Source organism: Microcaecilia unicolor, chromosome 9 (assembly GCF_901765095.1).
Source record: "Microcaecilia unicolor chromosome 9, aMicUni1.1, whole genome shotgun sequence".
Classification (NCBI taxonomy): domain Eukaryota; kingdom Metazoa; phylum Chordata; class Amphibia; order Gymnophiona; family Siphonopidae; genus Microcaecilia; species Microcaecilia unicolor.
This window is the reverse complement of record NC_044039.1, coordinates 137,825,118-137,852,426: the sequence shown is the minus strand read 5'-3', so window position 1 is coordinate 137,852,426 and position 27,309 is coordinate 137,825,118. Positions and strand designations below refer to the sequence as shown.

At 42.6% G+C, this 27,309-nt stretch overlaps 1 protein-coding gene across 2 annotated transcripts in view; it reads right to left on the bottom strand.

Moving 5' to 3' along the window:
• PAPLN (papilin, proteoglycan like sulfated glycoprotein) overlaps positions 1-27,309 on the bottom strand; it is a 164,988-nt gene that overhangs the window by 118,136 nt on the left and 19,543 nt on the right. For both annotated transcript variants that reach the window (XM_030214012.1, XM_030214013.1), the window contains exon 2: positions 13,312-13,374. In XM_030214012.1, the coding sequence (XP_030069872.1) occupies positions 13,312-13,368 (57 nt within the window). In that variant the 5' untranslated portion in view covers positions 13,369-13,374. The remainder of the gene's footprint in view (positions 1-13,311; positions 13,375-27,309) is intronic.

Below are 27,309 nucleotides of genomic sequence, written 5' to 3'. Positions count from 1 at the left end.
ACTACTACTACTACTACTACTTAACATTTCTAGAGCGCTACTAGGGTTACGCAGCGCTGTACAATTTAACAAAGAGAGACAGTCCCTGCTCAAAGAGCTTACAATCTAATAGACAAGTGAACGGTCGGTCCGATAGGGGCAGTCAAATTGGGGCAGTCTGGATTCACTGAATGGTAAGGGTTAGGTGCCAAATGCAGCATTGAAGAGGTGGGCTTTAAGCAAAGACTTGAAGACGGGCAGGGAGGGGGCTTGGCGTAAGGGCTCAGGAAGGTTGTTCCAAGCATAGGGTGAGGCGAGGCAGAATGTGCGGAGCATGGAGTTGGAGGTGGTGGAGAAGGGTACTGAGAGGAGGGATTTATCCTGTGAATGGAGGTTACGGGCAGGAACGTAAGGGGAGATGAGGGTAGAAAGATAGTGAGGAGCAGCAGACTGAGTGCATTTGTAGGTAAGAAGGAGAAGCTTGAATTGAATGCGGTATCTGATCGGAAGCCAGTGAAGTGACCTGAGGAGAGGGGTGATATGAGTATATCGGTTCTGGCGGAATATGAGACGTGCAGCAGAGTTCTGAACAGATTGAAGGGGGGATAGATGGCTAAGTGGGAGGCCGGTGAGAAGTAAGTTGCAGTAGTCCAGGCGAGAGGTAATGAGAGCGTGGACGAGAGTTCGGGTGGTGTGCTCAGAGAGGAAAGGGCGAATTTTGCTGATGTTAAAGAGGAAGAAGCGACAGGTCTTGGCTATCTGCTGGATATGCGCAGAGAAGGAGAGAGAGGAGTCAAAGATGACTCCGAGGTTGCGGGCAGATGAGACGGGGAGGATGAGGGTGTTATCAACTGAGATAGAAAGTGGAGGAAGAGGAGAAGTGGGTTACTACCTTGGTCATAGCTTCCATTAGTGACCCTCTTCTGTTTGCAGATCTGCACTCACACTTCTCCCCCCACCCAGGATTCGGCATCTGCTCTCCATCTCAATGCCACTGCTGTTCTACCTTAGAGGTGGTCTTCTGTTGATCCTTTCCAGTGACAGCATTGCAAATATGCTACCTGCGGGCTATTCCTAAGCTTTCCCTCTGACCTGTCCCACCCAGGCAGAAACATGACATGACATCATTTCACATTTCTGCCTGGGCAGGACAGGTAAGAGGGAAAGCTTCGGATCAGGCAGTGTATGTGTAATGCTGCCACTGACAAAGATCAACACAAGACCACCTTTAAGGTAGACTGGTACGGGGGTGGTGAGGAGGTGATGTTGAATTGCAGATGGGGGAAAGATGTCAGATTGCACTGAGGACAGGGATTGGTAATGGAAGAGAGCAGAAGAGATGTTTGGAGGAGACAGGAGACAATGCAATGTGATTTGTTTTTTGGGGGATTTTAAAATTGTGATTAATGATTTAATGCATTAATCACAGAGTTAACTGAGATTAAAGAGCAGCCCTACTTCATACACAACCACCCAGGGATTTTGTCCTAACCAGTTTCACATCCCTTCCAGTGGTAATTCTCAGCAGAAGGCCACACAGCAAGACTTTTAATTCCAGCCAACAGATGTTGCCATTGCACAGAGACTGACGCCTTCCTTCCTAGTAGGAGTTGTGCACTTTGCCTTCAAAGAATCCCAAGCCCCATCAGATCTGAGGAGCGGAAGACTCCTACTTAGAATCAAAACCCAGATCCCTCCATATGGCAGCACATAGCTGTGCCACTGAACTGCTGCACAGTTATTTTTTGACCCAGAAGTTTCCTCCTGCTCTTTTGGGATTCTAGTTGGTTGAAACCAGCAGAAGGATCTGCATCATATGCCTTTATTCACAGCTAAGTGGGCAAGTTTGCCTTAATTTTTATTCACTCTCAGCTTACTTTAGTCCAGTCACTATAGCATAAGGTTATCAGATATTTGGTTTGCAAATCTGGGACACCCAGGGTAGAGCAGAAATTCACCTGGCGCAATTTTCCACCATAAAAATTATAACCTACAAAAATTAATATTATGCTACTTTTTGTCTTAAAAGTACATTCCTTAATTCTGTAATGAAAAATATTTAGTGTCTGGAACTTAGGCACCTAAATCCTATAGCGCACAACTGCAATGGCAGAATACAGATGAGCGGAGTGCGGGCAGGTCTGGGTGTGCAGACTATTTTAGCACACTTTACAGCTGTGTTTCCCAAGTCCAGTCTTGGAGTACCCCTTGCCAGTCAGGTTTTCAGGATATCCACAATGAATATGCGTAAACTTGATTTGCATACACTGGAAAGGGGTACTTCAGGACCAGACTTGGGAACCACTACTTTACAGAATACTGGCAGTTATGCCAACAACTGCCAAATTTAGGCGTGAGCAGTTACACCTGCCTTAGAGCAGGTGTAAATGGACACACCTACGTTTAAGTGCATCTTTGCCAACAAACTTGTATTCTATTATTTTTTTTTTTTTGTTACATTTGTACCCCGCACTTTCCCACTCATGGCAGGCTCAATGCGGCTTACATATTGTATACAGGTACTTATTTGTACCTGGGGCAATGGAGGGATAAGTGACTTGCCCAGAGTCACAAAGAGCTGCCTGTGCCTGAAGTGGAAATCGAACTCAGTTCCTCAGTTCCCCAGGACCAAAGTCCACCACCCTAACCACTAGGCCACTCCTTATGACTCTGGTGCGTGATTTGGCTTTTATAGAATATGATAAGTGCCCCCCCCCCCCCTTTTGGTAAATGGAGGAGCACCATAACATGGCCGAACTGAGTACCTCTTCAAAGCTGAGGAGAGGAGGGGTGGAGGGGAGAGCTGTGAAGTGCTGGGGGGGGGGGGGGAGGAGGAGAGGAGGAGCTGGGAAAGCTCAAAGATAGGCATATAGGAAGTGAGTTCGAGGGAGTGGGGAGGGCAACTGGAGACAGAGTGGGGCTGAAGCTGATTGCAGCTTTGTTTAGCTGTGAGGGGAAACAAATCCTGTTGGAAGCTGCTTTGGCGGGTAGCAGTTTTGCGGAGCCAGGTTGAGAGGACAGCATTCTTCCTGCTGCTTTGCCTAACCTGGTGGGTGATTCAGGCCCAGGGTGGTTAGGGGTGGTAGTCCCAGCTCTACAGTAGTGTGAGGTAGCAGTTTCGGGCGGTCCGGTGTGGTCACGGTGCTATCCAGTGGTGCGTCTAAGCAGGGTTGTTCCTGTGTGGCAGCTCTTGCGGTGCAGGAAATGAGTGAGCTGGGGGGGAGCTGTGTTGCGGTTGGCCAATTAGCAGTGTCGCTGGGCCCCAAAGGGAACAGTTTAAGTCCTGATGAATTTGGGGTTATTTGTGGATGGCTGTGGGGGTTGGGCAAGTTTTAGCTGGGGACATTGGAGTAGAAACTGGGAAGGGAGAAAGCTTGAGGACAAATTCTACAAATGACACTTACAACTGCATGTGCATATTTGGGTGTGCACCCAATTTGTTAGTGCAATTTGAGTAACCTATTAGCACCAATAATTAGGCACTAACAATCAATTATTGGCACTACTTGACAATAATATTGATTTACATGTGCATCTTGCTATGCGCTGTTCTATAAAGATGCGTGCATAAATATTTTTGCGTGAAACTGAAAAGAGGGTGTGGCCATATGAGGGCATAGGTGTTCACTAAAGATGTGTGCACTATTATAGGATTCGGAGGATCTGTGACTAACTTAGTCACAGGGATTTACACCAGGTTTCAGTTGGTGTAAATCCTCGCACCTAATAGCTGGGCATGGATCCCGGTGCTACGCACTAGTGTATAAGGTCTCAGGCCCAAAATGGATGAGCGCCAATTTTTATTTTGCCGCACATCCATTTTTGGCCCAAAAAAGGCTTTTTTTTTGCAGGTGCACTGAAAATGGACCTGTGCGCATCCAATACACACATCTACACCAGCGCAGGCCATTTTATCAGCACATCTTAGTAAAAGGACCCCTTAACTTTTTTGTTTTCATTCATAAATATTTATGCATAATTTTTAGTTGTCTACGATGAGTGTATGACCAGTAGATGTTCTCCCTTGCTGTCCTATCACCGCCTCCTAAAGATTCTGATACACTGAGAGGACTGTTTTCCAAGGGATCTGGCTGGGCAAGATATATCCAATTAAAAAGAGGCAGCATGGTTTAGCTTTATAACACTGAATATCAGTATTATTTGGCTAAAGTAAAAGTCCCATTTTTCCCCTGATAGGATGTCTAGTTTATAAAAGGGTCTTCCAAGTGAGGGTGTTTAAAATTTCCTGGGTATTTTACAAAAAGCTCATTGAAGACAGGGCCTTTTTATAAAATAAGGACATGCTGACGTGTACAATGGGAACAGCCATTTTATTTAAAAAAAAAAAACAGCAGTTTTACTCAAGGTAAGTGTAAGTGATGATTTCACAATTTATACATCTACGTGTTGGATTGTGTAAAATTATGCATCCATGAGAAGCCAACTAACCAGTCAAGTTCTAAATCTCAAATGTTTGGCTTTTGAGGTTGATTTAGAGGACGGGGAGACGTATAACTGCCCCCTCAATTCCACCTCCACAACCAGTTTGCTCACACTTATGCACGATTCGATGGAAGGGTAAATGCTGACAGGAAAATTCTTAAAAATACGCAGAAATTCCTCTTCCAAAATAGAAAATACAGTAAGTATATTTTAAGAGCCCAACCACATCAGGTCCACACCATGCTGCAAATATACATGCATCAATTGTGGCTTTCTAAAGCCGTTGCTTACAAATGTAAACCAGCTATTCATAAGTTTAGATTCCGCCTAACACTTCCAAAATGAACTCCTTAGCCAGATAACATTAGGCAAGCTCTCTGCCATGACTAAAGTTAACTGGTTCTCATTACCTGGTTAACTTTAGCTGGGTTTATTCGGTGACACTTTAACCGGGTAAGTGCTGCTGTATGTGATGTAAGATTAACCAGTGACTTCGCTACTCAATATCAGACCCAGATGTATCCTGCTAAGGATATAAACATGTGGTACACGCCCTGTGAAAGGTTCTTTGACATGATCTTTGGCTGGCTACCTCTGTTATTTCAAAGCACTGTGTGCCTCCAAGACATGAAATTCCTGCACTGCCTCATTCTCTACCCCTGATGGAGTGACTTGGAGAAAAATCTACCTACAACATCCACCCAGATAACCGATTGAAAACAGACCCTGAAAGTCATGTGAAGGTCAAGCCTCTAAAGTAAGGGCCTGCACTTACATGCCCTTGTGTACATAAATGCATAGAATACAAGAAATTATGCACATAAGCACATACTTACCCTCAAAAGTGCTGGCAGGGCACCTAAGTGCTATTCTTTAAAGGGCCCTTTTACTAAGCTGCAGTAAAAAGGGCCCTCTGCTAGCGGCGGGAGCAGTTTTTGCCACGCGCTGAAGCCTGTTTTACCACAGCAAGTAAAAAGGCTGAAAAAAGACATGGCCATGCAGTAATATTGCTCTTACCGAGTGGCCATCCGGGGGGGGGGGGGGGGAGGGGAGGAAGCACTTACCACCACCCATTGAGGTGGCGGTAAGGGCTCCTGCGCTAACCAGGTAGTGTGCAGTGCTGCCCAATTACCGCTGGGTAACCTCCTGCGGAAATGTTTTTTGAATTTTCTGCTAGAGCAGGAAATGGCGCACGCCGGGGGGTGGAACTTCTACCAGCGCCCACGTTGGACCGGCTATAGCTCCAGATTAGCACATGGCAAACCTGTGATGGGTTTACTGCCGCTTAGTAAAAGGGCCCTTAAGGACGTATGTAACTAACATAGCATGTAACTGCAAGGAGGGTGTATAGATAGAGCAGAGGTGTATAACTCACAGAATATGGTACGCCTGCAGTTATGCCATATCTACAACTGATGTAACTGCGGATGTGTAAATGTTAGGTGCTCTGATACCAGTTTACGCTAGCATTCTATAATGGAAACTAGGCACCAGATGGCATTATTGTATAGGCTCCCACTGCATGTTCCAAGATGCCTAAATAGAAGTGCCCAGTTGTAGAATTGTCCCCAGTGTGTTGAAGGACCTGGGTTCAATTCCCCAGTCAAGTCTTCAAGTCCATGGAAGGAAGGGGAGACAGTTTCTAGAACCCAGGAAGAGGGAATCCCAGTTGTCACAGAACAGACACACCAAGCAGATTTAGGACCCCCAGTTATAGGGTTCCAGTATGTGACCAATGTTTCCTCTAAGGCATGGCCTGGTGTATGCAAACTTTTTTGTTTAGTGAGCAACGATTTTTAAAAAAACAACAATTTTTGTGCATCAGTATTAGCAATGCATTTCTGCATATAGCACAAAAAGAAATTTTTTTGTGAGCAACCATGTAAAATCTGTAAGCTACACTTGTAAAATGTATGAGTAATCGCTCATGTGCTCAGCTTAGAGAGAACATTGTATGTGACCCTGGCTGAGGACTGGGTTATGTGACCTGGGAGGAGAAATAAAATTGGGTAAATATTCTCTGGGCAGTTGTGACTGAAGACTCTTGGTGCCAGATTCCATCTCTAGTTCCAAAATAATTAAAGCCAATGAAAGCTGACCCTGGCTGAATTCTGAGTTGGTACTACTCAGTCCTGTTAGGAAAGGAAAGGAAGTAATTACATAAGAACATAAGAATAGCCATATTGGATCAGACCAATGGCCCATCTTGCCCAGTATCCTGTTTCCACCAGTGGCCAATACAATTCATAAGTACCTGGCAGAATTTCAAATAGTGGCAAGATCCCAAGCCACCAATCCCAGGGCAAGCAGTGACTTTCCCCATGTCTATCTCAGTAACAGATTAGGACTTTTCCTCCAGAGGGAATTTGTCCTAATCTTTTTTAAACCCAGATATGCTAACCAATGTTCCCACATCCTTTGGAATCAAGTTCCAGAACTTAACTATCCACTGAGTGAAAAAAAAATATTTCCTTCTGTTTGTTTTAAAAGTATTACCAGTGTTGTTCAAAGTACTAGGTAAGAATATTTAAGTAAAAGTAAAGTACAGTGAAGAACATATTAAGAGCCCTTTTTATTAAGCTGCATTGTAGGCGCGCTATTGTTTTAGCACACACTAAAAATTAGCATGCGCTAAAAATGATAGCGTGCCTTACTAAACAGAGCCCTAAAAATGTATTTAAGTAAAAAAGTTATTGTCTAATATAATACTTTTTGAGTAAAATGTAAAAGTACCTCAACTACTATGAACACAACAAACTTTATTGCCCTACAATTCAATCCATTTTGCTTTTAGCAAAACTAAATTTTTGAAAATGATTGTCACTCATGCTAGTGTGCCTGTGAGTCATTAATCCAGCACAGCTGAAAGGTTTTCAACAACTGCACTAGCAGAAAGTGATGTCTTCTGACTGGGTCTGCAGGTTTTAATTGAGGGAATCTCTGAAACACTTGAATTTCATGTAGCCAAGAGTACTTCATCATTATTGACATTATCATATGCATTAGAAGTAAAGCTGTCTAATTCCTCACTTGCATCTTCATATTTATTTTCATTATCATTATCATGCTGTCCAGTTACGAAGAAGGCTTTCACAAAGTTGGTCTAATAATTTTTCATCTGATGGCAAACCCTGTTTGAATATCTTTGAAAAATGATGCAAGAATGTCAAATGTGTGGGAACCCTTCAATCTTAAGGCCAGACAATCAGACTTCCTTTCTAAACAATCTATCAACCCAATGGACAATCACCCCAATGTAAAGTTTTCCATGGGATGACCAGCGGTCTGTTGTGGTAGAGACATATGACTGTTCACCAAGAATTGTTAAAAGCTTAAGCTTCATCTCCACTTCAAAATAATCAAACTTATCACTGTTTCATTTGACTGGAGACCAGTAATCAATTCAACAACCACAGGCAACTCCACCGTTTTTATAGGCTATATTCACTGAACAGCAAAATTTAAGATGAGCTGATCCAATGTTTATGTGTCGAGGTTTGCAAGAGCAAAATCCTTTTCCCGGTTTTGCTGTTTCATTTGGTTTACTGTGGAATCATCATTTACATCTTGCTTCCGCTTTTACTTTTTACTTTTAACTGCAAGCATAAAAGTAGTAAAAATAGGTGAAATTATTACTTCAGTAAAAGTTAAACAAATGTTATCCTGTACTTCTTTACAAGTAAAAGTAACAAAACGTTTAAGTACAGTAACTAGTTACAATAGTGAGTATTACCATGTAACTTCCTTGAGTGTCTTTGTACTTTTTGAAAGAGTGAAAATCGATTCCACTTTTACCTGTTCCACTCCACTCAGGATTTTGTAGACCTCAATCATATCCCCCCCCCCCCCCCCCCCCCCCCCGCTCAGCCGTCTCTTTTCCAAGCTGAAGAGCCCTAACCTCTTTAGCTTTTCCTCATATGAGAGGAGTTCCATCCCCTTTATCATTTTGGTAGCTACTTTGCAGCTTGAAGTGAATTTAGCTAGTTCATATAGTTTAGTTTATTGATGTGATATATTGCCTTTCCCTGATCCCCTCAAAGCTGTTAACAAAAACAAAATGCATAATATTCCAATGCAAATACGAGGTGAGATGGCTTTTAAAAGCTTTGCCTTTAATATGATGGAACAGGAGTAGTGAAATTTTAGGGGAGAGGGCAGGGAGGTGTTTTTCTGCTGTATTTGTTATTGGTCAGTTAAATCATCATTGACTTTTGTTATGTGAAAATAATTGCTTTCATGTGGATATAACAAACATGATTTCTACATACAAGCTTTGCCTTTAGGTTCTTATCCTCAATATTTCTCATCATAGCTTGTGGGCCAGACTCAAACCAAAATGATCACACAGTCAGCTGTAGCTACTGGACTGCAAAGCACAGAGAAACAAGCTAATCGAACGCGTTGCCACGTAACCTGAAAACTGTCTATGAATTGACCAATTTCCGCAAACTATTGAAAACCTATCTCTTCGACAAGGTATATCACAAAGATCAACACTTGTAACTGTACAATCTTTAATTTATCCAGAAATGTTCTATACTATCTTTTGCTTTAACACTATCATGTATTTCACCACCATGTAACCCAAAACCCTCTGTAAAACCAAATGTATATTCTCTTCTACTTCCAGTATCCATGATGAATTGTAAGCCACATTGAGCCTGCAAAGAGGTGGGATAATGTGGGATACAAGTGCAATAAAATAAATAAATAAATAAATCCTTTAGTCAATGAACAAAAAAAAACTCAGAAAAGAAAATCTATTAATTTTTATTGGACTATTGAAGGTCAATAGCTACCCATTACCTTTCCAAGAATATAACTGCTGTACTGGCTCAGACCAAAGGTCCATCAAGCCAGTATCATCCAGCTTCCATGATCCTATGGACATTTCCTCCAGGAACTTGTCCAAAACTTTTTTAAACTCAGATATGCTAACCACTGTACCCACATCCTTTGGCATCAACCTAGGTCAAGTACCTAGCAAAAAGTAGCACGTGTCCATGCTGCTGACTTCAGGGAGAAGCAGTGGCTTTCCCCAAGTCTACCTCATTAATGGATTAGTGATTTTTTTCCTCCAGGAAGTTGTCCAAACCTTACTTAAACCCAGCTGCACTAACTGATTTTACTACATCATCTGGCAATGAATTCCAGAATTTAAACACACCTTGTGTGCAAACACTTTTTCTCTGATTTGTTTTAAATGTGCTACTTTGTACTTTCTTGGCCTGTGCCTTAGTCTTTGTACTTTTTGAAAGAGTAAAACAACCAATTCACATTTAGTTTTTCCTCTCCACTCATCATTTCATAGATCTCTACCATATCTCCTCTCAGCCTTCTCTTCTCCAAACTGAAGAGCCCTAACCAAAGAAGAACTGTTTCATCCCCTTCATCATTTTGGTTGCCCTTCACTATATCGACTCTATATCGTTTTGACAATGCAGCTACCTTAAAAGTGCACGAGGTCAATTCTATTAAGTGCACCAAAATTAAGGTACCAAAATGCAGCATACTAGGTGTGAATTCTATAAAGGAATCTGGACGCCCAGATTCCATTAGAGAATACTAGCATGAGTCAGCACTTACACGCTAACGTTTAGGCACAGCTGGTTAGGCCATGTCAACAACAGGTGTAATAACTGCACTTAATGTAGCACTTTAGCATGCAAACAAAAGTATTTCATAACCTACACACCTAAATGTGTGACATGCCCATGGGCTTCCCCCTGTCCCTGCCCCTTGTATTTGTAAACTATCCCCCTGATTCTATAAGAGTTACCAAAAATTGCACATGCGAATTTGGGTGTGCTCACAATTTACTTGAACAAGCTAATTAGCGCATAATTTAATTGAATGAGCTAATTATCAACAATTGGCTTTTTAAAAAAAATATTGGCGCTACTTAGATTTAATTGGCATTTATGCATAATCTGAAAAAGGGAGCATGGAAATATGAAGGTCATGGGTGTAACGGAAGCATTCCTAAAATTAATGCACATTGTTATAGTTAATACGGGGATGCGTACCTAATGCAGGCTTATACATCTACACCATGTTTCAGTTGGTGCAAATGGCCACTCCTCCAATTAGGCATGACTCCTGAGCATAAGCGCTGTTTTATAACTGTCCTCAACTTTAAGCACAGCTTATAGAATAGCGCTTTTTGGCGCCAATTTGTTGGGCACCATATATAGAATGGCCCTATACAACTTGCACACTCATGGAATATCACTGAACATTGCACCTAGCACCTATATGAGTGAATGTTATATTCACACGTATAATGCCGGTCTTAGTGCTTACTTTTAGGAGCTAAAGTTATAGAATTAGAGGGAAGGTGTGTTGCATTATGCCATTATGGCATTCCCTTTTTATTCACCATTCTTTCCTAATAATTGCTAATATCCTGCTACCACATACTGAGCAGATTTCAATGTATTGCCTAAAGATGACATTAGATCCTTCTCCGGTGAAAACTCCTAATGTTGAACCTACCTTCATATAATTGCAATTCTGGCAATTCTTCTCTATTGTAATATGCCACACTTATAATGTTGACTATTTTTTTCTGCTGTATTTGTTTATTACTGATGTTTGACTTATTCTTAGCTGTACACCGCATTGAGTAGCTTCCTTCAAAAAAGACGGTAAATAAATCCTAATAAATAAATAACTAATATATGCATCGTTTTGACATGTCTACATTAGATGTCCAGTTCATCACAATCTGATGATCTAACAGCTTTGAACAGTTTTGGGGTTATCTGCAAATTTGATCAACATAAGAATAGCTATACTGGTGTCAGACCAATGGTCCAGCTAGCCCAGTATCCTGCTTCCAACATTAGCCAATCCAGGTCACAAGTACCTGGCAGAAACCCAATTAGTAGCAACATTCCAGGGCAGCATTACTCCTTTCTCTAGAACATGTATAATATGTGAAAAAGAACTGGTCCCAGTACAAATCCCTTGGGCACTCTACTATTTACCTTTCTCCACTGAAAAATAAAATGACCATTTCTCCGTACAACCAGTTACTAATTCACAATAAGACATTAAAATCTCCCCAGGAGCTTCTCATGAGGGACGTTGTCAAAAGTCTTCTGAAAATCCAGACAAAGGCCATTTTAGATAGAACATGGAGAAAGGAATTAAGATGTCCAGATCAGAACATGGAAATTTGCACTATATTTTATAAGCTCTGCCAAACCCAGAGCCTCTTGTAAAACACATTTAAGGGCATACAGGACTGCACATCAATATCTCACCACATCCAGTGAGAGCAGCAATTTAAAAAAAAGAAAAACTGCACATGGGCTACAAAGTGTCAGCTTTCTCCAGATGTGAGTAGGAGTAGCTTTTAAACAAAAAGCACTGCTCCCAACAGCATCCAACTCCCTCAATCTGACAACCAACCCAGTCATCAAGCTCTACCCACCCAGCCTGACATCAAGGTACCCACCCAATTGCCCCCTCCCCTGACAAGAAATTCCTCGCCCCCACATCAAGCATCAAGCTCCTCACCAGAATCCTCTCAGGATCAAGTCCCCCCCACCCCCGGAGGCCTCCCACCCCTTCCCCCCAAATCCATCCCCATTCTTCACTGGGGTTCTTGGTTGCCTAGTGGGAGCAGGAAGGATCCACAGTCACTCCTACTCATAATGGTACCAGGTTCCAAAATGGTTCCAATGACGCCTAGATTAATCTCATGGAACTGCCACTAGGATCATGCTGCAAATAAGAGCATTTGGTAGCCTGACACCTCACAATAGTGCCATGAGATTTATGTATCTACCAACTCACCTGTTTGTTAATCCCTAAAAAAAATTAACAGATTGGTAATGCAAAACTTCGCTCTGCCAAACCTGTGCCAACTCAAATCCATTAAGTCATGTTTATTTATGTGGTCAGTAGTTTTGATTTTTCAAAACAGCCTCTACCATTTTGCCTGGCACTGATGTCAGGCTCACTGGTCTATAGTTTCCTTGATGCCCCCTGGATTTCTTTTTTAAAAATTAATATTAAACTGGCCACCTTCCAATGCTCAGGTTATGTGGCCAATTTAACGACATGTTACAGATTACTACTAATAGATCTGCAATTTCATTCAAGTTCTTCAGAATCCTAGGGTGTACACTATCTGGTCCATGTGATTTGCTACTCTTTAGCTTACCAGTTTGCTGTATTACAGCTTCCAGGTTCACCATCATTTGCCTCAGTTCCTCCAAAGACTATGCTAGAGAGGGGAGGAAGCTTTTTTTAAATATTCTATTTTGCACAACTTAGATAGCACCAGAAGTAGATGTTTGGGGGGGGGGGGGGGGGGGTTCCTGGAAATTTCCACATTCACAGCTCTTGTTTAATCCTATGATAGAGGTCTACAAAATAATGAGTGGGGTAGAGCGGACAGATGTGAAGCGTTTGTTTATGCTTTCTAATAATAATAGAACCAGGGGACACAAGATGAAATTAGAATGTGGTAGGTTTAAAACAAATTGGAGAAAGTTTTTCTTTACTCAGTGTGTGGTTAGACTCTGGAACTCATTGCCAGAGAAGGTAGTGACGGCAGCTGGCCTTGCTGAGTTTAAAGGGGGTCTGGACAGATTCCTGAAGGAAAAGTCCATTGATCGTTATTAAATTTTGGGTTTTTGCCAGGTTCTTGGGGCCTGGATTGGCCGCTGTCGGAGACAGAGTGCTGGGCTTGATGGACCTTTGGTCTTTTCCCAGCGTGGCAGTGCTTATGTACTTATGTACTTATATCTTTTAAAATCTTGCTTGCTCTATTTAAAGTAGAGCTTGATGTCCATTCATAGACTCTTAGTAAACTGGAAAAATCAAACCCATTCTCAAGATTTACTACATTCAGTTTATAAAGATGTTGTTACTTACGGAGGAAGAGGGAGCTGGAACCAGTGTTAAGGTGACCAACAGGAACAGAACCTTCATTTTCCCCTATAGAAAAAAAGAAATTGGCAGTTATCATCATTGTCATAGTGAGAGGAAGGTAGAAAAAATTCTGGTCCATCACAGGCTCTTTAGAAAACTTGGTACCACAATGTTTAAACATCAGTGCCACATGTTCTAGACATTCCCCCAGAAAATACAAAATGAAAGAACCCAAAGACTGATTTTTTTTTCCTATTCTTTATCAATGGGGGAAATGCTCAGTACATGTATTTGCTCTTCTAGACAGTAAATTAAGCTTCACTTGGGCTACTAGTTTCCTAGATACTCTTTATTTTTGTCTTCTCTGTTACAGTGCAGTGCCCAAAAACCATTAAGGAATTCGCCCTTTTCACTCAACTGTATTTCAGCGAGGAGAATGTAAGCAACTTCTTTTGATAGGCATTAGATTGCTGCTACTGTTGCTGCTCCACAATTTGGGCCTGCTGCCACACTGATTCCAGCTGCAGGAGGCTCAGCGCAGGGCCTTGGAGTTGGCATAGAGGGGCATAATCGAACGGGGCTCCCAAGATTCCTGAGGACTTCCTCACAGGATGTCCCCACGAAGAGGCGGGGAAACCGTATTATCGAAACAAGATGGGCGTCCATCTTTCGTTTCAATAATACGGTCAGGGACGCCCAAATCTCAACATTTAGGTCAACTTTAGAGATGGGCCTGTCCTTAGAGATGGTCGACCCCGATTTTCGGTGGTAATGGAAACCGAGAACACCCATCTCAGAAACAACCAAATCCAAGCCATTGGTCATGGAAGGAGCCAGCATTTGTAGTGCACTGGTCCCCCTGACATGCCAGGACCGCCAACCGGGCACCCTAGGGGCACTGTAGTGGACTTCAGAAAAAGCTCCCAGGTACATAGCTCCCTTACCTTGTGTGCTGAGCCCCCAACCCCCCCCCAACCCACTCCCCACAACTGTACTGGGTACAGTGGGTTTTGGAGGGCTCACATTTACCACCACAATGTAACAGGTGGTGGGGGGGATAGGCCTGGATCCGCCACTAAAACTGCTCCAGGGACCTGCATACTGCTGTCATGGAGCTGGGTATGATATTTGAGGCTGGCATAGAAGCTGGAAAAAATATTATTTTTTTTTAGGGTGGGAGGGGGTTAGTGACCACTGGGGGAGTAAGGGGAAGTCGTCCCCAATTCTCTCCAGTGGTCATCTGGTCATTTAGGGCACATTTTTGTGGCTTGGTCGTTAAAAAAAAAAAAGGACCAAGTAAAGTCGTCCAAGTGTTCGTCAGGGACGCTCTACTTTTTTCCATTATTGGCCGAGGATGCCCATGTGTTAAGCACACCCCAGTCCCGCCTTCACTATGCTTCTGACACGCCCCCATGAACTTTGGTCGTCCCCGCAACGGAAAGCCAGTTGAGGACACCCAAAAATCGGCTTTCGATTATGCCAATTTGGGCAACTCTGTGAGAAGGATGCCCATCTTGCAATTTGTGTTAAAAGATGGGCGTCCTCTTTCGAAAATAAGCCTGATAATGTCCCATTCCGAATGAGGTTTCTGCAGAGCGGGGAACTATACACTGGTTCCAAGGCCTTTCACTAAGGGCCCTGTTTTACTATGCTGCACAGTAGGTGCACTAACATTTTTAGCTCGCTCTAATGCTAGAGACACCCATATGTACCTATAGGTGTCTCTAGTGTTAGTGCATGCTAAAAATACCAACGCATAGGTTACTGCTCCTGCAGCTGTAGTAGGGAAAACCATTATAATTATTTAATTGTCAAATTCTCCACCAAAAATGCACATAGTATATGTTACTGTATTGATATATACGTTTAAACTACCATATTGTAAATCTATTTATGTAATGTCATAAATACTAAGCATTCAGTAGAGGAAAAAGCCTCAGAATTGAACTGAAAATCTTTTCAGGTGCTCATCGAGCTCACTGTTTAAACTTGTGTGCTTACTTCATCAGCAAAAAACCTCCACACTGACAAGATAACGTTCAAAAAGACTACAATAATGCAAAGGAAATGTATCTTTTGAGCAGCCAGCAGTTTCTCAATAAGCTGTTTCAGGGTGTAGGGACCCTAAACAATTTCAAGCTGGACTCCATCCCTGCAAAACCCTTAGTGCTCATTATCATTCCCATCCTAGGGCCTATGGGTGACCAAATTGTAAAATTCATCCCAGGTTTCTTGTTCCAAGTTTATTAAGTGCTTGTTATCCCAGCAATCATAAAATTCCTGAGCAGTTCACATTTTTTAAATAGGGATATAAGAGAGGGAGAAATAGAAAGATGAAAGTCAAAGAGATGATAGGGGAATACAGTGGGGGGACTACAATTAGAACATAACATAAGAGTAGCCATACTTGTGTCAGATCAATGGTCCATCTAGGTGGACCCTAGCATCAGGTAACTATGATTCAGATTATTCTTTCCAACGTACATCATATTGCACTTGTCCACATTAAATTTCATCTGCCACTTGAATGCCCAGCCTTCCAATTTCCTACGGTCTTCCTGCAATATTTCATAGGTCCGCACATGTTTTAACAACCTTGAATAGTTTTGTATCATTTGCAAATCTGATCACCTCACTCATCGTCCAATTTCCATATCATTTATAAATATGTTAAATAGTACCGGTCCCAGTACAGATCCCTGCGGCACTCCACTGCTCACTCTCTTCCATTGAGAAAAATGAACCATTTAAACCTACCCTCTGTTTTCTGTCCAATAACCAATTCCTAATCCACACCAGAACCTTGCCTCCTATCCCATGACTCTTTAATTCTCTCAGGAGTCTCTCATGAGGAACTTTATCAAGGCTCCCTTTTACTAAGGCACGCTCACATTTTTAACAGCGCGCTAAATTCTGAGCATGCTAAACGTTAGAGACGCCAATGCTTCCTATGGGCATCTCTAGCATTTATCGTGCCCACAATTTTAGTGCATGCTAAAACGTGAGCGTGCCTTAGTAAAAGTGGGCCCAAAAGCTTTCTGAAAATCTAGATACACTACATCAACCAGCTCACCTTTACCCACATGTTTATTCACACCTTTAAAGAAATGAAGCAAGTTGGTGAGGCAAGACTTCCCTCAGCTGAACTCATTCTGACCGTCCCATTAAACCATGTTTGTCTACGTGTTCTATAATTTTATTCTTTATAATAGTTTCCACTATTGATGACAGGAAAAGTAGGGTGTAAGGCAGTGGTCTCCAACACTCAGCCCCAGTAGTACAGTTTTGCGGCCCCATAACAGATAGTTGAAAAATTAAAATTGCTCACCAGAAGGATACAGCACCGTCTAGAGGTGGATAGAGAGAAGGTCCCATGATGCTCCACTGGGTCCCAAGTATCATGTTTGCTACCCAGCGGAATTTCTCTCTTTATCCGCCTCTAGACGGTTCTGCATCCTTCTAGTGAGCAATTTTAATTTTTCAACTATCTATTTTAATAGGTGTCACTATGCTGGGATGTGCCCTGTTAATAGTAGGATACAGTATGTGGTCGCTTTGTCCCCTTGGCTGCACGAAATACTAACATGAGAAACAGAAATGAATTATAGCGTGCTAGCTCTGTACTCTCCACCCAGGATGGGGCCCCTCCCAAAAAATATCTTTAAACTATCTATTATGGGGTCGCAAAACTGTAACAGGCATGTCACAGAAGGCACACTGTGGGGTCCTGCTGCACATATGCTTTGAGGGCTGCAGTGATTTAAGGATGCTTTACTGTTGTGTGCTATCCTTTTTTTAGTGACTGAGATCTGGACTGAAAAAAATACGTAGTACAGCTAAAGTATTTTTCTACTATCCATCTGATTGTGGTTAATATTTAATTGGATTGAATGATATTTCAGTACTACTACTACAAATCATTTCTATAGCGCTACCAGTCATACGCAGCGCTTCACAGTTCAACATGAAGAAAAGACAGTCCCTGTTCAAAAGAGCTTACAATCTAAATCAGGACAGACAGACAGGACAAATAAGGGATACAGTACTGTTTAAAATCAGCCTGCTCTAAACTTGTGAACAAGATCTCTCTTAAGTGTGTTACACAGGAGTCACATTTATGAGTTTTGGAACTGTTAATAAGCCAAAATAAAGCTAATAATTAAAAAAATTATCCTTGTAGAATCAAAATTAGTATTTAAAATTACATGTGTAAGCCTAAAATCTTTTGTGCCCCCCTCCCCAGAGCTCTCTTGTATCCACTTTATGGCCTGGATTGGTAGTATGAAATGTTGCTAATAATTGGGTTTCTGCCAGGTACTTGTGACCTGGATTGGCCACTGTTTGGAAACAGGATACTGGGCTAGATGGACCATTGGTCTGACCCAGTATGGCTACTCTTATGTTTGTTTTTTTTGTTACGTTTGTACCCCGTGCTTTCCCACTCATGGCAGGCTCAATGTGGCTTACATGGGGCAATGGAGGGTTAAGTGACTTGCCCAGAGTCACAAGGAGCTACCTGTGCCTGAAGTGGGAATCGAACTCAGGTCCTCAGGACCAAAGTCCACCACCCTAACCCCTAGGCCACTCCTCCACTCTTATGAAAGGTAAACCAAGGGAAGGGAGAAGTTGAAAATGTCATATCCAGCAGGCTCACATCAAGAACTAAACTTATAGAATATTGTGCAGTTGTTAAGTGGGCATGGGGAGAGGAGGGATTTAAGTGAAGGCATCATTGACAGATTGCTAGAAGGCCCTTTTACTAAGCTGCAGTAAAAAGGGCCCTGCACTAGTGGCAGCGGCCATTTTTGCTGTGTGCTGAGGCCCCTTTTACCACATCAGGTAAAAAGGCTGAAAAAAAGACATGGCCATGCGGTAAGATTGCTCTTACCACATGGCCTTGCGGGGGGGGGGGGGGGGAGAGCACTTGCGGTCATCCATCGAGGTGGCAGTTAGGGCTCCCGCACTAACCCAGCAGAACCAAGTAGCGCACAATGCTGCCCAATTACCTCCTGGTAACCCTCTGTGGAAATATTTTTTGAATATTTCCATTAGCGCCAGAAATGCTGTGCACCGGAGGTGAAACTACCGCCGGCGCCCGCATTGTGCCGGCTGTAGCTTCAGATTGGCATATGGCACATAGGCTAAATAGTGAGACTGAATGACATGTAAGTAGTCACTGGATCCCTTCCAGGGGGTTGTGGCTCTGGTTCACAAAGCATCTGAAATGCTTTACCCAAATCCGTAAAATCAACCCAAACTATCTAAATTTTAGAAAATTATTAAAGATCATCCTGTTCAAAAAGGCTTACTTTCCTGACTCAACCTAACCCACCCATTCCTGGTTTTCTGCAAGATCCATCGACCTTATTAACATGTAACTTTGTATTATCTTTTGCTACCTTACTTGTTTAAATGATACCTATTTGTCTATTACCTTACTCTTTCTTACATTGCATAATTGCACTTTTCTGTACTGTAGTCTTCCCTATGGTTCTATGTAAGCCACATTGAGCTTACAAGTAGTGGGAAAATGCGGGGTATAAATGTATTAAATAAATAAATATGGAGAGCTTCAAAGTGTGGAAACGGGATGTATAATTTGTAAACCATTCCCCCTATGGATTATGCCACAAGAGTATTTTAGAAAGTTGAGTCTTGAGAGAGATTTTTGATAAAGGAGGCACAGGGACAACAAGGAGTTGTAGTCTAGGAAGGCCACTGTCTTCCTTGTAGTAAGGACGAGTTGAGTGGTATAGGTCCAGGGGCGTAGCCAGACACCCAATTTTGGGTAGGCCTGGGCCCAAGATGGGTGGGCAGAACTCTGCCCTGTCCCACAAGTGATTTGGTCTCTTCCTCTCTCACCTGCATGCCATATGGTCTCTCAAACATCCACCCTCCCTTGCATACCTTTTAAATAGCAGATTTTCAGCAGCAACTAATACACACTGCTCATGTTGGCTCCACAGCCTTCCCTCTGATTCAACTTCCTGTTTCTGCATAGGTGGGAATACATCAGAGGGAAGGCTGTGGTGTTGCTGCGAACAGTATGTATCAGTCACTGCAGGCGAAGATCTGTTGTTTACAAGGTATGCAGGAGGGACAGTTGTTGGGAGTTTTCGGTTGGTGGGGCTTGAGGATCCATGCCAGCCACATCATTGATGAGCTGCTACTGGGTAGGCCTGAGCCCAAAGTGGGTGGACCTGGGCCCACCCTTGGCTACGCCACTGTATAGGCCTGATCATATGGCCTCTGTATGTATCTATATAGTGTAAGTTGCTTCTACATGGTCCAATGAAACTTCAGGAAAAGCAACTAAGGAATCATTTACCACACTGGACCCGGTTCTTCTAAAACTAGTCACAAACTGAGCCAATCAACTGGGAGCAGCACTCATGTGGCTGTGCTATATATTCATAAAACATACAATAAATTAGAAGGCAACTGCACTTCCAGCACCAAAACAAGGGAGGGAAACCCCATTCATCAAGGTCTAAATTTTCAAGAGACAAATCAAAGTAGCTCCTGAGGCTGACACTAACCCTAGGAAAAAAGTCAACGTGTATGTACGGGTCCCTTAAACAATCCTAACGCTTGCTTTGGCTCAGTGTGAATGCCATCAGACAGACTGGCAGGCTGGCACTTGCCCTCCCCTCTCAGATGCAGACTCATGACTCCAGCGGTGAAAGCTTTTGGAAAGCACTGCAACACATAGACTTTCTCAAGAACTGGGAGGTGTCACAATCTAATGAAACTGTCTGGAATGCTTCATGGTAAGAAACCTGGCAATATTTCAACCTCTTCATGGACTCATTCTTCAGTTTCCCATTCCAGGTGGCCAACGGACTGATATAACATCAAAAACAATTCTTTTTTTTTTCCCTTAACTGCTCATGATATGACTCACCATGGTGAAATAACTTGCCAAATATATCCAGCACTGCAACAGCTAAAGCATTTCTGATCTGCCAGTCGCTCTACAGTGCGATGGCTAAAGCACTTCATAGTTTCTTAGAGGAAATTGTAAAACCAGTCTCAGAATAAAAGCGCAGTTGTTTTCATCCATCAAATACGTTTTAGGTCTGAAGAGCAGGACGAGGAGAACAATTCCTCATTTTTAGTACAAACAGCTACCAAAAGAATGATCCATATACTTGCTTATGTTCTAAGCTGCATTCCAGCCATTTTTTATACCAAGTCTGACTATCCAGTGTAATAAGGCAAGCGCATTTATGTTGATCTGCTCTCCTCACTGGGATCCAGCATTTTATTATCTTCATGACAATACAGTTGCTTACAGTTTTTTCTGCAGCCAAAAACAGGCACTGACATGACACGTTGATATTTTTATACGCAATTGCCAGAAAATGTACACAAAATATTTTTTAAATGGCCTGCTTCGCACATAGGGCTCCTTAGGGTGCGCTAATAGATTTAGAGCATATGAATCATTAGTGAGCGCTGAATACTATGAAGCCCATAGGAATATAATGGGCTGCATGGCATTAACACATGCTAAGGGCCTCTTTTATGAGGCCACGCGACAATGCCGATGGAGAACAATGAAAGTGAATGGGCTTTATCGGCATTACCACACTGGGAGGCACTAGCATGGCCTGATAAAAGAGGCTCTAAATCTGTTAGCACACCTTAGTAAAAGGAACCCATTTTATTCAGATTTAAAATATACCTATTTTTCTACAACAACATTTTTGTCAATTGAAAAGGAAAGGGCCTGGGTCTTGATATACTGCCATTCTGTGGTTACAATCAAAGCTGTTTACATATTATATACAGGTACCTATTTTGTACCTTGGGCAATGGAGGGTTAAGTGACTTGCCCAGAGTCATAAGGAGCTGCAGTGGGACCAGTGGCGTTCCTAGGGCGGCTGACACCCGGGGCGGATCGCCCATGCGCCCCCCCGGCGAAATGGCTCCCCCCCCGAGTGCATTTTTACCTGCTGGGGGGGGGTGCCGCGCGCCTGTCGGCTTCGCTCGTTCCATGCTCCCTCTGCCCCAGAACCGGAAGTAACCTGTTCCGGGGCAGAGGGAGCACGGAACGAGTGGCGCCAACAGGCGCATGGCACCCCCCCAGCGGCGTGCACCCGGGGCGGACCGCACCCATCGTCCCCCCTAGGAACGCCACTGAGTGGGACTTGAACCCACTTCCCCAGTTCTCAGGCCACTGCACTAACCACTAAGCTACTTCCTCAAACTTGCTGCTAGTAAATGTTGGGATTCAGCCTAACTCCTCTGTTAACTTTCGCTTTCGGAAGCTGTTCAGTCCTACATGGTTTTTCCTCACAGAATCGCAGAACCTGTATTTATTATTTGATCCTATAAGTTGCTACATCCAAAAATGCTCTTAGCAACGTGCAATGTAGCATAAGTACACATTTAAAAAAAAAAACAAGTCCAAGTCAGGATTGGGACATATAGGGGCCCTTTTACTAAGCTATGTAAGCGTCTACGCGTGCCCAACACATGCCAAAATGGAGTTACTGCTCAGCTATGATGTGGTTGTTGCTGTAATTTCATTTTTGGCATATGTCCAAAAAATTATTTTTGGACACGCACCAAGTGGCATTTGGTGCGCAAAGGTCATTACCACCCAGTTACAGCATGAGACTTTACCGCTAGGTCAATGGCTGGCGGTAAGGTCTCAGACCCAAAATGGATGCACAGCAATTTTTATTTTGCCACACGTCCATTTTTGGCAGAAATTTTAAAAAGCCTTTTTTTTTCAGCGCACCCCTCATTTATTTTTGACCGACAGTCATATCTTTCATTTTTCCTTGGAATCCTAATAGAGCCACAATGAGAAAAACAGTGGTATGCGTCCATGGAGAAGTGTTTTAATTTAGCCAATTTCTGAGTCAACCCTGCAGAAAAGCCACTTAGATCTTTTCCCTACTGAAACATGTTCTGTTGTCATCCTGACTTGGATAAAGGAGTACAGGCTAGCCGAAGACGGTGCTTTAAAAAGTACTTTGGGGTCCTTTTACTAAGCCGTGGTAAAAAGTGGCTTGCGGTAGTGCAGGCGTAGGTTTTGGGCATGCACAGAAATATTTTTCAGTGCACGTACCAAAAATGCCTTTTTAAAAATTTTGCCGAAAATTGACGTGCAGCAAAATCAAAATTGCCGCACGTCCATTTTGGGTGCCTGACCTTACCGCCAGCCATAGACCTAGTGGTAAAGAATCTGCATGGTAACGACCTACGCACATCAGATGCCACTTGGCGTGCACCCGCTACATGCATCCAAAAGTAAAATATTTTTCAGACGCGCCAAAAATGAAATTACCGCAAAAGGCCCAGGCGGTAAGTTCATTTTGGCGCAAGTTGGATGTGCGTAAAGCCTACCGTGGCTTAGTAAAAGGGGCCCTTAATTTGCTGCTTGGACCTACATATGAACTGCGACCACGACAATCAGAGCTGATTTCTTTGTGTTTCTTTTTTATTTCTCCTGTTTTTGAATCATATTGTGACCTCCTGAGGAACGCGTTGCTCTATGCCGAAACATGGACCATGTCAGGTCCTTTGTGTCCAAGCAGCCAATAAAGTACTTTTTAAAGCACCATCTTCTGTGTTGGATTGTCCTTCGGCCAGCCTCTACTCCTTTATCCTTGTATTTCTACGTAGAGGTTCCTCCTGTTTGTTTGCTTGTACAGAACAGGCGGATTGTTTCTATTCTTTCACCAGCAAAATCTGTGGCACAGAAGATTATCCTCTGTGCATCCTCAGACATGTTTTGCGACTGAGTCACCCATTCTCCTAACATTCCTCTTCATTTTATGCATTGACTCACTCAGAAGTCCCCATGCAATTTCCATTTTGCAAGCTGTTTTTCCCACGTAGGGGACCTTTCTAGTTGAGTCTCCTCATTGGCCAATTCTATAGTGAAATTGTCAACTTAGCTGCTTTTATTATTCTATCAGTTCTCAATATAGAATTGTGTATTTCAGGATTATTATTACTTAGGTTGAAATAGCTCATTTTTAATTTCAACCTAGTATTATATGATGTAGATCAAGATATGAGAGATTTTATTCTATAGCATCAGGAGAATCGATGAGCCTACACTCATCTACTAAGCGTGGTCAAATTTGTTTTATCACAGACTTTATAGGTGGCTTTATTGCACCTATTAAAGCATCAGTTTTGTAGAAAAGAACCTTTGAACAACTCTTTATTTTTATGAGAGACTGCACAGAAGGAGCCTGGCTTACAGTGCAGTAAATGGAGTCTAACTCCACGGTCCAATAATTTCTTGTGATCAGTTACAAAACCTCCACTGGTGAGTGCCAATTTCAAACTACAATACCATTCTAACTGCTTGAATGGAAATATGAGAATAACTCAGTCAACAATCTTCAGACTAGTCTTATCATTAACTTGCCTCTAGTGACAGGAAACCATACTGCCCACACCATAACACTGTTCAGCTTTACAGGAGCATTGGGAGGCCTATGAAGTATAGTAGTTACCTCTGGTTTGCATTGTATGTGATCCGGTACCAAATTTATGAACGCCTGGCCCAGTGGATTTTTTGCAAATTTATCTCATGCATGTTCATTGACTATCCTGAAAACCAGACTGGCTGGGAGTGTCCTGAGAACCGGGTTGAGAGCCTCTGTTTTAAACGAACTAGGTACAATCAGATCAAAATGCCTAGGTAGCAGAAATGCCCTCACAGAAAGAGATGGCATCTAGATGGAAAACAGGATGTCCAGGTCACAACATTCACACTTTCCCATGTATTTTACAAAAGGCTATACTAAACACAAAGCCTTTTGTGAAATATTTCTAAGCTAAGTGTCAGCATGTCCAATGGCAACAATCATTTTATTATGAGAGAAATCCAATAAAAGTAGTGTCATGTGAGCTTTTGCCCATACAAGTGTTGATTTTGTAACTTAAATGTGCAAATGTCAGCAGCTAAATGCAGAAGTGTGGATTTTACAAAACTGGACATCCAGAAGGAGCCAGTTAAGAAACTGAGTGATATCTTTTTTTGGTACAATTTCATCTACCATTCTAATTAACGTGTCAATTTCACTTTTCCTCATTTCCTTTGGTTATATGTCATTTCCTTTCCCTTGGATATTTAAACGGCTGGTTTTTTTTGGCATCTCCATTTTAATATAGTTTTTTAACGGACAATACTTCATTTTTCACGGAGTAGAGGTAAAGTCTCAATTTTTCAAGCACTTAGTTTTTTATTTTTCATAGTGATTTATCAGGGATTTTGCACAGTCATGTTTTTAGTTCTATAATATTTTCTTTTAAATTACGGCTGCATGATACATTTTTACATTAGATGTTTTAAGCTACAGTATTCATTTATAACTATGATATGCCCATGACAACAAAATATCTGTATGTCCCCTTTTCCTTTAAAAAAAAAAATAATAATTTTTCTTCAAATAGTTTTTTTTTTTAATCAATTAAATAATTAACCAACGTCTCACAGAAACTATAGGCAACACTTTTTTTTCCACAATTTTATTTAACCGTCATCTACCATTCTAATTAACATGTCAATCTACTACCTTTCCTTATTTCCTTTGGTCATATGTCATTTCCTTCCCCTTGGACATTTAAGTGCTGCTAAATATGAGCAGTTAGCCCTGAAGAAGCGATTTAACTGGCCAGGGGCCAATTAAATCGCTTAGAATATCGACCCCACTATTTTGTTGTATTTACTTATAACCTATAACAGAAATTCCCAGGACTTAAACTACAGAAAAATGTAAGTGGGGGGCTCACTTTTAATGTGCAGACGAACCAAGAAATGGAGAAGCGCTTCACAAAGCTACTAGTTCCTCAGATGCTGGATTTTCATGTAGACCTTTTGTGCATTTCTACTCACTACTTTGCCTTGGATGCAGTGATTTATCAATATATCACATAATTAAAGCAAATGATACCTTTCTGACAAGTTAGTTATATAGGAACAAACCACCAACGTGGGTTTGATGCACATTATAGTAGATGCATGAGTTCGGGTAAACTATTATGCAGCAAAGTATAATGATTTTCCCTTTCTGCTGCTTTGTAATCATCTCTGCCTTGCTATTTTAACAGGTTTCTTCCTGCTTGGCATATAACAACTTTGCGAATACCCCCAATCAGCAGCCTCCCCTCATGGCCCCTACTTGTCTGTGACAGCCAGGAGATTTGACATCAAGTTAAACTACTGTGGTGGGCAACCCTGGACCTCCAAGGCTCCCCATAATGAAGAGTCACAAAGTATTTGCACACATTTGAATTAGGAGTCTGCCACATCCTATATAATAAAACGCACCTCCAACATTCTGAAGCTGACTGCATGGCTGAGGCATTCCTGCTCTCTGTATCCATCTCCTGAATTGACATCACGTACTTCCGGATTCGTCACAAGCAGAAGTGACCAACCACAAGAGGTTTCTCGGCTTCAGAATGTTGGAGGTGCATTCTATTAAATAGGATTGGTCAGTTCCTTGAAGCACAGGCAGAGCTCAGACACCAGAGAGAGAGAGGGGGGGCCTGACACCAGAGGGGGAGGGGAGGTATCTCTGTCACACACACATACTCTCTCTCTCTCTCACATGCTGTCTCTCACACACTGTATCACATTCACTCTCTATGTGTCACACAGTCACTCACACACTCTCTTGGTCTCATACACTCAGTCTCACAGAGAGTCTGTGTCTCACACACACTCTCTCTCTCTTGCACACACTGTATCTGTCTGAAGCACACTCTCTCTCTCTCTCACACTGTGTCTCACATACGCACTTGCACACACACTCATTCTCACACACACACTCGCACCCAGACTCACTCTCTCTCTCACACACACATTCACTCTCTCTCTCACAGTCACTCTCTCAAACATACATACTCCAAGGAAAATCTTGCTAGCGCCCGTTTCATTTGTGTCAGAAACGGGCCTTTTTTACTAGTTCATAAAGAAACAAGAGAAAATGATGGCAGAATAACCATCCAGTCTGCCCACCCACATCATCCATCCACTATCTCTTCCTCCCTTTAAGAGATCCCACATGCTTGTCCCCACGATTTGTTGAATTCAGATACACTCCTTGTCTCCACCACCTCCACCTGGAGGCCATATACAGTGGGGGAAATAAGTATTTGATCCCTTGCTGATTTTGTAAGTTTGCCCACTGACAAAGACATGAGCAGCCCATAATTGAAGGGTAGGTTATTGGTAACAGTGAGAGATAGCACATCACAAATTAAATCCGGAAAATCACATTGTGGAAAGTATATGAATTTATTTGCATTCTGCAGAGGGAAATAAGTATTTGATCCCCCACCAACCAGTAAGAGATCTGGCCCCTACAGACCATGTAGATGCTCCAAATCAACTCGTTACCTGCATGACAGACAGCTGTCGGCAATGGTCACCTGTATGAAAGACACCTGTCCACAGACTCAGTGAATCAGTCAGACTCTAACCTCTACAAAATGGCCAAGAGCAAGGAGCTGTCTAAGGATGTCAGGGACAAGATCATACACCTGCACAAGGCTGGAATGGGCTACAAAACCATCAGTAAGACGCTGGGCGAGAAGGAGACAACTGTTGGTGCCATAGTAAGAAAATGGAAGAAGTACAAAATGACTGTCAATCGACAAAGATCTGGGGCTCCACGCAAAATCTCACCTCGTGGGGTATCCTTGATCATGAGGAAGGTTAGAAATCAGCCTACAACTACAAGGGGGGAACTTGTCAATGATCTCAAGGCAGCTGGGACCACTGTCACCACGAAAACCATTGGTAACACATTACGACATAACGGATTGCAATCCTGCAGTGCCCGCAAGGTCCCCCTGCTCTGGAAGGCACATGTGACGGCCCGTCTGAAGTTTGCCAGTGAACACCTGGATGATGCCGAGAGTGATTGGGAGAAGGTGCTGTGGTCAGATGAGACAAAAATTGAGCTCTTTGGCATGAACTCAACTCGCCGTGTTTGGAGGAAGAGAAATGCTGCCTATGAC